The sequence below is a fragment of the Aptenodytes forsteri genome, unplaced genomic scaffold, assembly GCF_000699145.1.
Source record: "Aptenodytes forsteri isolate BGI_AS27 unplaced genomic scaffold, ASM69914v1 Scaffold102, whole genome shotgun sequence".
In the NCBI taxonomy this organism is placed as follows: domain Eukaryota; kingdom Metazoa; phylum Chordata; class Aves; order Sphenisciformes; family Spheniscidae; genus Aptenodytes; species Aptenodytes forsteri.
Window position 1 is genome coordinate 747,367 of NW_008795771.1, and position 17,274 is coordinate 764,640.

General features: G+C 37.2%; 1 protein-coding gene across 1 annotated transcript in view; it reads right to left on the minus strand.

Moving 5' to 3' along the window:
- Nucleotides 1-17,274, minus strand: part of CORIN (corin, serine peptidase) — a 148,037-nt gene that overhangs the window by 7,343 nt on the left and 123,420 nt on the right. The window contains exons 17-19 of the mRNA XM_019473206.1: nt 5,008-5,130; nt 1,921-1,970; nt 211-385 (exon numbers count right to left, since the gene is read on the minus strand). Of these exons, the coding sequence (XP_019328751.1) occupies nt 211-385; nt 1,921-1,970; nt 5,008-5,130 (348 nt within the window). The remainder of the gene's footprint in view (nt 1-210; nt 386-1,920; nt 1,971-5,007; nt 5,131-17,274) is intronic.

The window sequence follows — 17,274 nt, forward strand, 5'->3', positions numbered from 1 at the left end:
TAATGGTTTGGTTGGACTATCTTAAAGGTCATTTCCAGCTAAACGATTCTATGATTCTATGATTTTTTAGTCTCTTAAAACCAGGCCTCTCTGATTTGCCATTCTGCAAAGGTCATCACCTACTCCCAGTGTGTTTGGTAGAGGAGGGAAGACTTGGTAATTCACATGTGCAAGTTTATATGAACAGTAAAGCTGTCTGGGCCCTCTCACCCTTCAAAGCAGTGTGCTACTGTCAAGACCCATCTCTTTGCAATCAAAACACAGCCACATATGTGTCCACTTGGCTCACTCTGCAGGGAGCATTGCCACGGCCATCGGCCTGGGCGACTGGTCCTACCACCAAGGATCCTCTTGTTCATGCGAGCAGCTGGGCGACGGCCACAGTCTAGTGAGGAACAAATGCAGAAGGGAGTTAATTGTTACCACAAAGCAGGTCTTGTATGACAAGACCTTCTGCAAGAAAACTGGGCACATAATGATATTAACAGAGTCATGAAATTACACTGAACAATACAGTAAATGAAGTCATCAATAACCACACAATAATATCAAACACACTGAGCCATTTTCATCCTTCCTTTATATCAAAGGATTTGCTCTCCTGATACTAATTTTGACCGGCTCAGCCTAAAATATTAACCAAGCTAAGTTTGGGATCCTGACTTCCTTTCTCTCAGGAGTTACCAGGCTGCCCTTGGGAAGGTTTCCTGGGTTTACGTCCTTGTCTTTCTGTCAGCTAGCAACATGTTTATACTATCCATAAGAACTGCTTCTGGAAAATCTGCTCAGCAATAATGAGGCTTTTCTTAAACCAGGTATGTGGTGAATGTCACACAGTTTATTCAGCTACACCACACCAAGCTTGCTTTGCCTGTGGAAATGGCTAAGGGAGAATATTTGAAGATTTGAAGACATTCCAGTACTCTGTCCATTCTATTTTATAAGCCACTTCCACTGGAAGTTATACCAGATTCCCATCTGCCAGACAGTTACTTTTTCTGAAATAGCCCTTCACTTTTGTTTCACTTTATATTCTGGATTTGTAAGATGGCAGACATTATTTATCCTGTTTATACTCAGTCTGATTTAGAGAACAAAAGAACACCACCAGTTTCTGTAATCAGCCTCCCAAGGGAGGATATGCTGCCATTGCATAGACCCATGGGAATTCAGTGGTGAAGAAATAAATCGGAGCAATGGTTATTTGTAACTTGTAATTCTTACTGTGTTCATGTGACTTCAGAGGGCAAGGGGTTTAAGTGTACTTAAAGCAACATATGTCATAAGCAAACACCTTTGACAGGCTCCTATGAGCTACTGTTTTTTTCTGATAAGAGTAGTAAATGTTTTGATTAGTTTCCCAAATTTAGGTCATGCTTTGTGATTAATTTTCCTTGTGTCAAGCTAATTCATAATTTAAGTGTTCTTCAGCTCTCCTTGTCTGTAGAACATGATTTCACTGAAGATGAAGAATTTCTGCATTTTCAAACCACTTAAACTTGCACAATCTGCTGTGCCTATAAGCTTGGTAGGTAGCTTTCTATTTCAGGTTCTTCTGTCCCCTTGAGCCTCACAACTAAACAGATCACAGCTTCAACTCCCAGGCAGACAGCCTGCTAACCACTCTGGTGGTAAAGGATATTTTCAGCAGGAAGTTTTATCAAATTAATTTTTGGAACCTGACTGCTGACAAAATTCATTTAGTGGGAGCAGGACTGGGCTACTGCAATACACAGCCTCGTAGTCAAAAAATAAGAAAAGCTGATGAAACTGAATAGAGTAGGAGGAAAAAAAACAATGCAAAACTGGATGTTGCAGAAGTCTAGTCAAATTTCAGAATGAATCCGCATTAAACATCTGCATTTGTTAATTTAACACATCTTGAAAAACATCTTTGTTTTATATGCATTTCTCTCTTACCTTCTTTAGTGCAAAAGAGAGCCACTTTGCTTCTGCTTCGACACATCTGTCTAAATATTGAAACAAGAACATGGTGGAAATCTCAATTAATTGATGTAATTTTTGGTAATTTGCAAATCAGCACAGGTATTGTACTCGTTGTGAACCAGCTGTTAAAAATTCCCCCAAACTGTAAAAAGAAACACAAGGAACTTCTTATGCCAGATCATCCATGGTTTCCAGCGTCTGCCTGGAGATAATTCAAAATATTAGTTCAGCTTTACAATACATTTCCTGAGTGGGTGCTACATATTTTGCAGACTACCTCGGTCTCTGGGCACTGATCCAGCTCTGAGGTCAGCTGGGATGTACAGTCTGTCAAGTCTTAACTTATGGCACCTGAAAGAACAGAGATTGCCATTCTCCTCTTCCTTACAGCTGAAGGATAGAATTTTCTTTGAAATACCTTTGATAACAGATGATCTTTCATGCCCTAAAAGTTTGGGGTTTTGAAAAAATCCAGGAAGTTTGCAAAAGTAAGTATTAAAACAACAAAAAATTATCATTTCTGTTGAAAATTTTCAGATGAGAGAGGAAAGAAGTGATTCTTTGTCAAAGGAAGGGAGATCCTTGTTAAAACAGCGAGCGTTGTTGCTCAACTAGCTGACTGCCTTTTTATTTCCACCACTTTTTCATTCCTACCATGTACGTGCTTTTCTGAGGCAGATGCAGAGCTAAATTAGACTGGATACACAGATTAGCTGTTCCCCAGCTAATTCTTTGCAGGCTATAATCTCAGTAGGTAGGCAGTATCTTTAAAATTGCAACCACCTAAAAAGAGGCTGCATGTGATTTTAAGTCATAGATACTAATGGGGGCACAAAAACAGAGTGCCAGCAAGCTCACCAGATTAGCTTTAATCTGTGATTTGACCCAACCTCTGTCCCTTACACTGCATATGCCCCATTCATATACTGTGCAAATCAGTCTACTTTCTGTTCCTGAAAACACAGACCATAAAATTCTGTTTCTAGAGATAGATGACCAGTTTCAGGAAAGAAAATTTTGTGCACAATTTTGAGGAGCATTTGCACTCCATAAAAAAAATATACAGAATATAGCTGAGACCAGCCACACTCATGTTTCACACTCGTTTCTTTGACTTATCAAATAGCCAGCTCTAAAAGAGAAAACTTTAAGCTTTTCATGTGTGCATAGCCTGCACTGTGCCATTCCCTCTTATCAGAACTTCATGAAACTAGTGGTGCATTTGTTGGTTCTTGCTCAAATTCCCAATAGTCCAGGAGCCTGACAGCTCCTTTAAACATACAACATAGTCCACAGCACAGACATTTTACATGCTGAAGCTGATCCAGATGAATACACCTAGACTGCAGGGCTCAGGAGCACTTCCCAGCTCCTGGGCTTGTCTTGCTTCGTGTTGGGAAGAGACTAAACGCATATTGTCCCCGGTACAATTTGCTTTACACTAGAAAGCAAGCCTGGCACATAAGAAGTGAGGCAGGCCTGCAGGTCCTCCAGTGGGATGACTTGGAGATCAGTATGGGATGCATCTGATCTGCAGCACATGCACAGCCAGTGAGAGCCATCTAGACAGGATGCATGACGCAGCCAAACAAAAAAACAGCCTCACTCTTCATGCAGATAAGGCCTCTTATCTTCTCACTTCTTGTTACCCATTTTCTGGATTCGGGGAGACTGGAACATCTGTTCCTACATATTACTTTCATCTCTGTAACAGCTTTAGCAATAATCTTCATTACTGATGTTTTCTCTCCTTTAACTTGTACTTCGAGCGAAACTAGATCTTTTGCTACTAGATCTTGTAACTCAGAGGCTTCAAATCCATCCCTTCACACTTACTTCCTAGCAGACCACTTTCAAACATGGGAAAGTACCTTGAAATTTCTGCTTTGCACTTCAGTGACTGAACAGAATATGATTGTGGACCTGCCCCTGCATCTGGTTGCAACCCAAGGTGTTTATTCTTGTATTACTCTGAAGAAAAGCATTTAGATACCATTAGGCTAGTGGAAAGAGACAGTGAGAAAGGAAAAGAAAAGAGTTAAAAAGAAAATTTTCAAGTATCAGGCACCATCCTGTAATAGCCCTTCTTCTAGATGAAGAAATAAAGATGAACTTAAATGAATAGGGAAAATACTACTGGAAAACAGAACTAGTACAAAGCTGAGATGTAGAAAAGCAAAAGTAGGCACTTGCAGACACAATCTTTTTAGTATTCTGCCATTACAGAAAAGTTTCACTACAGAAAATAATGGAGCCAAGCAAAAGAAAAGTAGGTGTATTCCTCAGATTTATGTCTTCACACATGTTGTACCTCTGCATTTAGCCAAGACAGTCTCCCCTTGTGAAACAGAAGGATTTTCTATGGAAGAAGGATGTTCTGAAATCTAGGCATTTGAAGGAGAACAGGGAAACAATGAATTTGCTTTTTGAAGAATGCAGTTGCAGATGCGGATTAGGTGGCTCTCCCAGTTTTGTCCTGGATGTTTAAGTTTATTGGCTCTTCAGTCTCAGAGTCACACTTTGAATGTCTCAACCATGAGATACCAACTACCTGTTTAGTTGAGTTAATTAAAAGGAATATACCACTGTCTGAAGCCAGAGGAGCTGCTAAGGAAACCTACTGTAAGTGGATATAGCTTCTGCTGAAGCAGCTGTGGTCACTCCAAATGTATGAATCCAAACTACACGGGCTGCAGAGGATGGTAAGATGTTGCTGCAGGTTTTGCTATATAGTACTTACTGGACTTTCTTGGTCAGCAGGGATTTAATGAAGCTGTCTGTTCCAGGTGCTTCAAGGGCATCACCTCTATGTCACTCAAATACTCCTAGTCTAGCAGAATGGGCCCCTGAGGATTCACAAGGTGGACTCAAAAGAGACTACAGTTGTAGTAGACACTAAAATTGTTATAGACTGTATCTTAACAACTCACATGAGTATGTGCTGGGATTTATACACAGATACCTTGGAAAAAAAAGAGCTTACCAAAGGACATTTGCCATCCTCCATTGATAAGCGACTACACACAGCAGTGAAATAAATCTCATTTACCTGTTACTTACCCATTCACTAAAAGTGCGTGTAAAGTGGATGCATTTTTATTCTTCCAGTCTGAGTGCAGATTCAGCCATTTTTGATGCTGCATTTCCTCATTCACTATTACAATTTCTGTTTTGGATGGTCCTCTGAAACAAATGAAAGACACTCATAGACCTTCCAGTAGGTTTCGGTGTTACAATTATGAAGGTCAAGAGGCCCTAATGCCTCCTGTTTACTCCAAAGATATACAGCTGAATGTTATGTCAAAGCCACGTGTGGCAGAATCATAGTTAGGGGAATGAAATCACCCCAAGAAGTCAGGCCAGCTAACATATTACTGTCACTTATGTTGTATTTTCTGACAAGAACCAGAATTGGAATCGGGAGCAGCAAGAGCCTTCTGGTGGCATTTACTGTAGTGCATACATTGACATACTGTTTCTACAGTTTCTTGCCTCCAAAAATAAAAAAAAAATACATCTTCATATGTAGAAGAGGTAAAAGAAAAAATATTTTCTTACATTCCTATCTTTGGAAATCCATTACAATTGAACAGTAAAGAGCAGTCTGGGTCTTGTTAATAATACCTGACAGTATCTCTAAGTCCAAGCTGTCTGCTTTGCGAAACAGAACAAATCACGGGTGACAATGTCAAACCTGTCCTTCTGCAGCAAATTAACAGGAATATGAAAGTAAGTTAGACTGGTTCACCAGGAGATAATTTCATATATCCACTTCCTCAGTTTAGTTATTGCCTGATAGACTCAAGCCACTGAAGAAATTGCTGTTCTAATAAATCTCAATTGCTAAATGGAAAAAAGAGTGTATTTTTTAAATGGCTTTACAAGTCATGCAACTTTCCAGCACTGAACCATCCATGATTAGCCATCAATCCCTGTCAATGACAAGGACTTTCAATGACTACTCTCCTGCACACTGGTCAATGGCCAAATTCTAAATCCTAGTTCATGGAAAAGAGAATGAGAAAAGTTCAGAAAAACTGTGATGTGCCCTAAAACTTGCCTCTGAACCCAGTCTCTCATGGCAGTACCTAGTAATGCCAGCCAGGTTATTAGTTTAAGTCCAATTTTCAGTATTAACTATATTTCTTAAATATTTTCAAAAGTGCAGCACCCTTTACTCACTTGATTGCATAAATTAACAAAGATCAAAGAAAGAATTCTGTTTTATGGTAAAGTTGTCAATGCAACCATATGGAAATGTTTTCAACAGGGCTGGCAGAATTAACTAGGCTCGGAGGTCACAGCCCTGGATCCTGCCTGTTACATGACTTATTTTTCAGAACCTTCTCTGGGCATATTAAGCAAATATCATTCCATGATCTACTACCCAGAATGTGCAGGCAGATAATAACAAGCATTTTTAAACACTGTGTTATTCCTCATTTAGAGAAAGCTGTTTGCTGCAAAAAGAGCTTTCTTCCTTAGTGCCTGCTTGTAGAAAACACATAAAACTCTCCTCTCTTGCTTTCCATCATTTGCTTATTTCCCACTCTTTTTCCCACCAAACATACACAAACTTTTTTTCTTAAGATGATATTCTGCCTTATGATCTTCTGTGAACAATTGTTTACCATTTCATAACTGTGTACAGTGATATTTTATGTAGCTGTAAACAGTGCCTGATCTATAAAATATGTAACTCAAAAATGTGCAAAAAGGTGCAAATATCATGCCATCTGATGCCTCCAAATCTGTATTATCCCTAACACCAGATTATTTTGCTGAAACCTGCAGTTCTGAATTACAGATTGTGATGCTATAATTATCATTAAGCAGATACGTACTTCTAAGCCAGGGCAACAACCTACAAGACACTTAAGCCTGTATGAAACTTTATAATTATTAATATAAGGTATTATACTTAGTAAAATTATGGCTATGGCCTTTTTCCTTGGTGGTCACAGCTTGATATAATACACTCAAAACCAGTATGCCCTAATTTATGTCTTTAGAATGCCTTCTATAAACATTTATAGAGCATTCCCCCCTTGATGATGTTTATACAAGGTTTTCTTTCAGATAGGCAAGGGCCACCCCTTGTCTCCTTTCATCTATTTTAATTAGAAATAACCAGAATAAAGGGGACCTAAGAGCCTCATTTCTAGCTGAAAAAAGCTGGAAACAATGTTAGCATTTGTGTAAAGACCAGAGCATATGGGGAATTGCCAGAGAATGACAGAACATGAGCTAAAAATGTTAGAGGAGGAGTAAGGACTCGAGCTAAAAATGTTAGAGGAGAAGTAAGGCCTCGGGCTCGTGTGAGCTTCTGGGTCTGAGACTTTCAGCGTCCAGGGAGAGGCTGCTATGCCAGGAGTATACATTACACACGGGACTGTAAAGCACTCAGAGAGAAGGAGGGAGGTAGAGCAATGGGGACTCATTTTAGCCAGACCCATCCTGTGCTCCAGAAACACAGCAGGCAGCAGATTCTACTTGGCCCCTCTTGGAGCTGTAGCACACAATTTCTTCTGTGGACACACTCTAAAGAAAAGGGAAGAAGGATCTTTCAATGGACCGAGCTGTGTCAACTCATGGTGTATAATTTCTTCATAAGAATATTTTGCTTTACTGAGTTTCTTACATACTCCAACAACAAGCCTATAGCTGCCAATTACTTTAAGACATCAGTCTACATCTTCGACTTCAAAATTAGCTCTCTTGTCAATTTTTTATTTTAGTGGCCTGCCGAAGTTGACCTAAATTAAGTCAATCTGCACAAAAGTCATGTGTGTGGCCATATGTAACATCTTTCAAGATTTCAGGCAACCCAAATAAAGAGCCTTTTTTATGAAACACTTTCAGAAGGCTTTTTCACTTCTTTGCAGTTTTCTTTTTTTTTTTCCCCCCTTTGGTTTGCATATAACAGAACAACTTTGTTCAGAAACTTGGTGTTGATTTTAGACTAATGCTTTTAATTATTACCCATATTGCAACAATAAGCAAAATTGAAACTGTATTTGTTGACTGAAACTGTATATACCTGGAACACAATGTGCAGTTTTGAGGCCCCTCAGTTTAAGAGGATATTCAGAAACTGGACAGGGACACGCAGATGGCTTTCAAATTTTCTAGGGGCCTATGGCACTGACGCACAAGGAGAAGTTGAGGGAATTGGACTTGTTTACTCTTGTGAAGAAGCAGCTAAGGAACAATTCAACAGCAACCTGCAACTACTTGAAGAGGAGTTAAAAGGTGATGGAATCAAACTTTCCTCAATAGCGCTGCATTGTAAAACAAGAGGAAACGGCCTAGAGTTGCAGCTTTGGAGATTCATAGTGGATGAAAGGAAATACTTTTTCACTAGGAAGGTGGAGCAGCCCTGGAACAGACTGTGGAATATCAGTCCACCAAGGTTTTCAAGACTTGGCTAAACAGAGCAGTGGTTGAGCTGATCTCGTTTTGGCGATAGTCCTGCTTCAAGTGGGAGATGGACTTGATGTTCTCCAGATGTCTGTTACAATGGGGATTTTATGGTTCTGTGGCACAGCAGAAATACACTGTAGCAACCAGTACCTATGCTGAAGAGCTTAATCTTAAAAAAGGCTAACAGTTACTAGAACAGATGTTTCACACATAAGAGCATCTTTTAACATTACAGTACAGTCACTGAAATATCTACATCACTTAAGTTTGTTAGTGGTATCTGCAAACATAAGACATTCATACCATGGTAACAATAATGCATGCCTTTTGAGTGGTAATCTTTGGACCAGATCCTCCACCAGGCTTCCAAGATAACTTACAAATCCTACTGGAATCCACAGGACTTTAAAACATCTCATGTATTTGGATGGAACCATTTGAGTACTGAAATATTATTTTAAAACCCATGGGGTTCTAAGCATCTATTACTGAATAGATCACAAAAATTTAACTGACTGTCTCATGTGTCTCATATTAAATATCTGCAGTAAAACTTTATATCCAAAAGAACTATGCTGAAGCTTCTGAGATCAAACCACTCAAACATAACACTCAATGAATACACTTTAGGGTGCCTGTAGTCTCAGTCTATGGACTTCTCCAAGACCACATCAAAAGTGCCATAGTTAAGTAAATTTACAATAGACGCACAACAAACAGCAATTTTTTATGATTTTTTTTTCCGCTCTACATTTAAAGTGATAGAAATACTAAGTTTAGTGGTAAAAGACAAGCACGTCTCTCACCTAGATTTTCATTAGGTGCTCTGCACTGTTTTCAAGAATGAAATGGGATTAGGACCTGTGAAAAAAATCCTTCCACAAGGCTTTCTTTCACTAAACAGTTAACTATCAGAAAATTCAGCCAAAAGGAATCTTATGAGGCCATCTGATCCAGTCCCCTAATCCAAAATAAGATCAACTATATTTAAATTCTCTCTGACAGATTTTTGTCTGCCCTGTTTGTAAAAATCTCTAATGATGGAGAATCCTCAGCATTGCCAGGTGATATATTCCAGGATTTACAGTTAGCAATTTTTTTCTAATGTTTGTTCTAAATCTTCCTGCCTGTCATTTAAGCTTCTGCCTTATTTCCACTGGAAATGGAGAACACTTTATTCCTTGCCTCTTTGCAGCAGCCTTTTACATATTTGAAGGCTCCTATACCTCTCTCCCCCTGACTGACCACACAGCGTTTTCAACCTTTCTTCACAGACCATGCTTTCTAGGTCTCTCGTCATTCCTGCTGACCTATTCTGAACTCTCCCCATCTAGTCAAAATCTGACACAAGCTGAATACACCAGAGGGATTACACATAAACACTCCTGGTTAATTCAGGCCATTTCTCCAGTCTGTCAAAAAATTTTTGAATTCTAATCCTGTCCTCCAAAATGCTTTCAGATCCTCCCAGCTTGATGCTGAATGAGAAAATATTAAGCGTGATCTCCACTCCATCACCTGAATGACTCGTGAAAACACTGAATATCATCCCAGACACACTGGGATGTGTCTAGCCCCCCACCGATACATCTTTATGGTTTGACAGTGAATCATCAACAGTCTCGTATCATTTCATCTTTGTCCATATCTCCTTACTTATTTCAAAAGTCATTTCACATAGTGTGAAAGTTAGAAATATATCGCATCTACTGTTTCTTCCCTATCCACAGTGACTCCGCCTTTTCAAGGAATAAATTAAGGGAATCTGACATGATTTGTTATTGATAAATATATTGTCTGTCATTAAGACCTTATACTTCTGTAGTTATTTGTTGATAATTGAAGCTGGGCAACTAGTTTGTAAACCTCCGCATCTTCCTCTTTTTCCCTTTTTAATGAAAGATGGCATACCTAACAGTTTTCAGCCTTATGTAGCCATTCTCCACAACTTCTCAAAACTACTGGCTACCATTATTGGCAGCCATAATGGAGATCTGCCATAACCATAAATCTTAAATGCTCCTGCATGAATTTCAGCAGAACTAGCTACTTCGAAGAGCAGTGTATAAACTCTTATTTTCTTACTCTAGCCCTAATTCTTAAGTCCTTGCCATCTTAGAAACATAGTAAGTTCTGCTGAGGTTTCTTTGCGGTTTTGTTCTGGGTTTTTTGTTTGTTTGCTTTGCTTTTTTTTGTTTCATATCCCTGGTTTTTCTGATTTTTTCTCCTGATACTTATGCTGTTGTTCTATACAAGTTCTTGTAAGTTTGAACTACCTCTCCACTCTCTCTAGAATTCCACTTCCAGTTTCGGATCACTGTACTGCTTGTGCCTCAGCCAAGTTAGTCTTGCTGCTTCACAGAAAGATGTCTGCTAGATCTAATGAACAAAGGACACATATAATTCTAACATATCTAATTTCTTTAATCTAAGTTTCCTTTAATCTAAGATAATTTCAAAAAAAGTTATTCAATGATTCTACAAAATCAGTCACTCATAAAATCAGAAAGGCAAGACATTTTAATTTGCAGTAGCACTTATGTCTACCTGAATGGGAAATTCTAACTTAGATTTTACTAATTTTTCAAATTTCAATTTAAAAATTAGAATATTCCTTTAATACATTTAATTTCAAGCTATGGATTCCCTTATGTGTGTTTAAAAAAGGGATTTTAAGAGAGGGATTTTTAGAATTAAAAAAGAACAATAAAACCCAGTCTCTTCTACATTATAAATGCGCTCGCAATGGGGAAAAGTAATGTTTAGGGTAATTTCATTACACAAGTTGTACAATGGAATAGTTTACAAAGCATTCTAGCCTGCTACCTGCTGATCACTGTGCACAACAGTCAAAGTCTATAGTATAGTTTATAGTGAAACACAAGGAACATTATGACTTAAATACTAAATCATAATGAAAAAAAAAAACCAAAATAAAAGGCAGGGCATAATTTTAGGTTATGAAGTTAATATTCTGTTCATGATTAAAAGTAACATAATTTGGGATACTTCTGTACAGCAATGGTTTTAATACCTCATTCTCCCTATTCCATTGTGGCAAACTCTCTCAAATGTATTAAATTGCAAGTTTAGAATAAAGCGTAATCCATAAACTGGATTCCTTCTCCCTTCAAAGTTAACAGTAATAGTCCTCTTGTTCAGCTTCTATAATTCCATTGTTTTAAGCCTCATGTGACAATAGGCTTGAAAAAGGAAGCCTTGTGTTATGCCAGAAGGTGATGAATAACGTGTGTATGGGCACTAACATAAAACAAATTAGGCCTATTTCAGAGCTGGAACAGCATCTGTTTCCTGTCTGTACTTACTTACTGGTTAAGATGTTTCTTGGTCTTGAGCAGAATTCTATTAAGCCATGGCTGTGGCATAGAATATGGAGTAAAAGATCAAAACCTTGATTTTAACAGCATTGAAATCAGAGAAATCTGAAATTTTAACACGAAAACATATGGAGACATAAAAAATGGAAATTAAAAAGATTCACAGCATTGACAGAAAACTAAAACATGTATGATTAAATAGTTCTTAAAATTTTTGGTGGAAAGTAGGTAATCACTGTGTTATTTCCAGGTTTCAAAATACTTTCAGTCTTATGTCCTAACTGATAGACTACTCAACACTATCAAGAATGATTTAACATGTAATTATGCTGAAAAAAATTTTACATGCATGCTTTTTCTCTGTCATTTGAGTCTCTGTAAGTTATAGGATTCATAAAGTATGATTTTGTAGCTAAATTTAAAAAGGACCATTTTGGGCCATCTAAATTTAAAACTTCAAATAAAATACAGATTTTCTTAGCAGTAAGTCTTAATATTTCAGAGAAAAAAAAATTATTTCAAAACAATATTGTGTTTAATTTTTAAAAGTTGAAACAAAATAACTTGACTTTTCAACCTTTTTTCCCCTGCTGAGACTATTCACTGAATTTGAACAAAATTCGCTGTTGTGTTTGTTCAACATTGTCCTTTACAGAATAATTTTTCACTAAGAAATGTTCCCATAGTTCTACTGGTAATAACACATTAGTCAGAAGAAACACTTCAACTTGCAGATTCCAGAATGAATTTTCAGGACTGACAGATTTAATATGTGTTTAGTGTTAAACTGAGTAAATTTGATTTGGAAGCCCCTAAGAAAAAAAAATAAATTGATTTTATAATGCCATTTGTACAAGCTGTGACATAAAATAGTTTGAAAAAAGATTTGTGATCAATCATTAGAATAAGAACGTTTCTTTGTTTGGCAATATTCATGTGTCTTTCTCTTTCTTTTAGTCAATCACAGAATCAGAGAATGGTTGAGCTTGGAAGAGACCTCTGGAGGTCATCTGGTCCAACCCCTCTTGGTCAAGCAGGGCCACCTAGAGCCAGTTGCCCAGGAGCACATTCAGACAGCTCCAAGGTTGTTGGAGATATTAAATCACTAATAACAATTCTCTTTTTACTTAAAGAAATAAAATTATCCAATCATGGAGCTAAAAAGTGTTATATGAGGTAAGTGACCATATGCTAATGACTATCTGACGCAACTGTCACAATTTGCAAGGAATTATTAGGTTGAAATTTCTTGGAAAAAAGCCTTATCCAAATAATTATATTTTAAACTACATATGTACATGAAAGATGAGACATAATCTATCAGATATAATCTAATACAACTCTAATACACTGATTAAAGTCTACATATTTTACCATTGTTTTATGGTTGCTCAAAATTACTAAAACAGTCTTCCACATCTACCACAGCTTGTAATGTAATTTTCAGTAAATTTTATTTGATAGAGTTATTTGCTGCCGTTCTTAAAAAAATAAATGTAATCTGAAGAATTCCCTATTTTGCTAAATCCTCTAAAGATTTAATAGAACATACTGCAGCCATGGACAATGTGAATATATTCAAGGTAGGTCAAGCATATTTTGCCTTCTGTTGAGCAGGTCTAGAAATCCAGAGTGAATTAATGAGTTCAAATACTTAATCTTTAGCATGGAATTTGATTTACTAAAGGCCATCTTTATTCTTGGAGAAAATAAAGCAGGTTAAATTCAGAAGTTCATATTTCTAATGTGGGTAGGACAGAAGTATTCAATTTTTTGTTTCTGTGATTTTTTAAGCAAATAACACATTAAACTAAACTTCCATTATTTCTGTTGCAGAAATAGTTAGAGAGAAATTAGAAAGCATAATTCATGTGAGAACAAAAGATTATTGGTCCAGCAGTTTGACTGCTCCGTTGGCAAATGTTATTAAAAGAACTTTGTACCAAAGAGAGAGAGTGAGAAAGTATTAGGAAAGACGAAAGGCCAGGCAGCAACAAGAGATTGGCCTTTCCCTTCCACAAATACACACACAGTAGATGCTATGGGAGAGGAAAGAAGGAAAAGGAGCTACCTGTTTCAGTGGACCACCAGTGGTGCAGCCTCCAAGAAAGGGAGCAGCAGCAGCAGGAGGAGGTAGCAGAGCTTACTGTAGATTTTTATAAACAAGTATAACTTACAGCTGTGATTTTATGCTGATTCTGCTAGACCAGAACAAGCAGATCAGGTAAAATTCCCCTGTACTCTGCTAGGTAAAAGCTGCTGAAGTTTATCATTATTACATTTGTTTTCTCATCCTAGTGCAGGAAAGAAAGACAAACTATTCCACTACATTGCCACAGAGTAACAGAACAAATCCACTAACTTCTGGTTTTGTCAAATTTCAGATCTGAGCAGACCATGGTTTTATGATCACCGTTCCATCAACAAAAAATGCGGCCTTCACAGTATATGAAAATGGTTTTCTTCAACTAAACATCAAGACAAATCTACAGTCTTCTAACATAATGTTCTGAACCTGCACAGTATGCCCATCTTCAGCAGCATAGCCTCTGCAGCACGCACCAGGATATAGCCAATCCCTGATCTGAGACTCTGATGGCGAGTGCTGTTGTTCTCTACCTGTGTTAGCAGGAAACCTAATTGCCAGAGATATGCTTTACTGTATTTAAATTTGAGATTCAGTCAGAGGTCTCTGAACAAAATTATCTGTCCTGAGATGAACAGGCAGTCATATCAGGTGATCTGATAGTCCCCTCTGGCTGTAAACCATGAAACCTCAGACTTGAACAAACAGTTCCCATTAGGCTCTTAGCATTATAAACAAAAGTTTACTTCATATCTAACATTCTTTTTGCACTAGAGGAAAACGTAAGAACTGCTAAGAACATACATTGCATAACTTGAGCAACGGCCACCATTAGTCCAAAGCCTTTCAGACAATGCTTGGAACTTGCACAGTTTTCTGTGATGTTGCATCATGCATCACACTGCTGTGAAAAACTGGAGAAACAGATCATCTGTGGAATTAGAATTGTCCAACAGCCAGGAAAATAGCTCGAATTTTGTGCAACAGGCAGAACAGAATTACCGTTAATGTTGCTTCAGACACAATGCTTCTACCTCCCAAATAGACAGACTGATACTATGTAAAATGCGTTACCGCTATCAGTTAAATTAACCTAACTTTAACCACTGTCATTTAATTATCTTCATTTTTTTCAGATTAATTTAGGCTGAAGAATTAAAAATATCTACAAGCTGTTAGAAATACATTGCTTTCGTATTTTAAACGTTACCACATTATATAGCAATTGGGAGTTGTCATTTGGGAAAGCACCACAGTTATGAAAAATAGTTTGCAGAGCTTTACAGAAAGTAAAAATACCATATGCTACCATTCATTGTAATTCCTGGTCTAAGGTATTAAGAAGTCTCAACTTTGACATCTCACGTGCACTATTTTTCTCTAAGAATAAACAAGAGAACTACTAAATCAAAATCAAGTATCATCATAAGTCTTTATCAAAGAAATCTGCATAGCCACAAAACTGGGGGTTTCTGCAGTGTGCTAAAATATGGACAGAATTTCTATAATTCCTATATACAGTTTTAATTTTCTGAAGGAGAAAAATGAAGTATTTCCTATTGGGAATTTCTGAAGAAAAGCACTGCTTAAAATACATCACATTTATTAAAAAAAAAAAAAAAAGGATAAAAAGGAATGTTTTTCATCATTATTTGAGCTCTATGCAACATACAGTCTAATTTACCTGTACCCTCAATGGTGACTGGAAATAGCTTATTAAATACACCAATGTTATCAATCAGCCTCATATGCAGACTTTCTTGTTATTGTAAGTCAAATAAATAATGTACACAGGACATAATGGCCAACAGATGAAGTTTATGGCTTTGGATCAGATTTCACAGTGGCATGAAACTCCAATTTATCATTCAATCTTCCACTTCACCATACAGAAAATGTTACCCTCTGCGATATTTTCACTGAACCCCTATGCAATGTTAATAGAAGAATTAAATAATTATATTAACTTATAGTACTCCTTTTTGAAATTAGTTCTGGTGAATGCATTATAATCTTTGTTTTTCTTATAGATCTTCTTCAAAGCTAATTTACTGTATTTTTGGCAGTGCCACTTCACAAAAACTTGGAGAATAGCTAAGAAAATCAAGCTTCAGGTGACAAAATCAGGCTTTACGAAAGGGAAAGACAAACACTACTTTGGTTTCCTGAAGTACTGCCATGAAGAATTAGAAATTAGTATTAGAGTCAGACTGAAGATGTAGACTTCAAATTTGAACTGGAATTTCCCACTGCCCTTTCACACCATCACCTGTCACTACAAAAAAGAATTTGTAGAAAAATTGATTTGCAGAATATCTTCCCCTGTTAGAAAATGGATTTGTGAGATTTAAGAATTATTTGTGTCTCACACATTTCTTAAAAGTAATTAGATTGATAGCATCTGTTAGCAAGCCTCAGTGAAGAAACAGGAAGGTATAAGTTTCTACTCATGCTAATTTCAGCTTAGGCACAACTCTGAAAAAAGGAATGAATCAGAGGTCTTGTGATAATTTAATACCTTTTTCATTTTCCTAGCAGCAAGCATCATAGGAAAGTTAAGCAAATTTTATGTTAGGACCATGAGACTGAAATATTAAGAAGAAAAACGTTATTAATGTTAAGACCATCGGTTTGTTCTTAGACAACAAAGTAGTTGTAAAAGCAATAACTATTCTTGAAGGTATCAAAGGAGTTTAAGCTTATTAGGATGTTATATAAAGTTAAAGCATGAAGATAATGTCAATATTATTTAGACATACTAAACTAGCTAGAGGAGTACAGAATTGTTGTGTGTTAGAATGGCAGGCAGTCCATTCAGTACAGGTGGTCTTGGATTCAGGGCACCTGTTATAAGTGATGTCAAGCATCCATGCAGTGCAAGGCAATACAGAGTAGGTTAAGTGCAGACTCTGTAACCCAGCGTCTTTATCCTCCCGTGTTTTTTGAGAAAGGTACAAAGAACGAGATTGCATGTCAGTGTATGTAGTGGTAAAAGGCAGACAGAAAAGACACTTCTTAATCCAGTTTGGGGATCAGACATTGACAAAAGATATCCTTCTATATCATCAGGGTTGTCTTTTCCTAGTAGAAGACAGCTTTGGATATCAGAGCAGATGAACTTGGTTTTTATCCAACAATTATACTTTGCATCAACTATTCCATAAAGCAGCTATTACTTATGTGTGCAATAATAAAGATGCATAGAGGCTATTTTTTTTCCTGAGTTCCACATAGAAATCTCTATCTTTAACAAATCATTGTTCAGAGATACCCAAGTTAAATATACCTGGTTGCCTAGCTCACAATACTTATTGCAGAATGCAAATGAACGCAGAGAAATTTTCCCGTATTTCCTAAGACAAGTCTGCTTTAATTCCTTAGGAAGACAGAGTATCACATTGCCAAACAATCCTGAGCCTCAGCAATAACTGGAAGTTCAACTACTGAGGCTTGGTAAGACATCATTATCTTTTCAATACA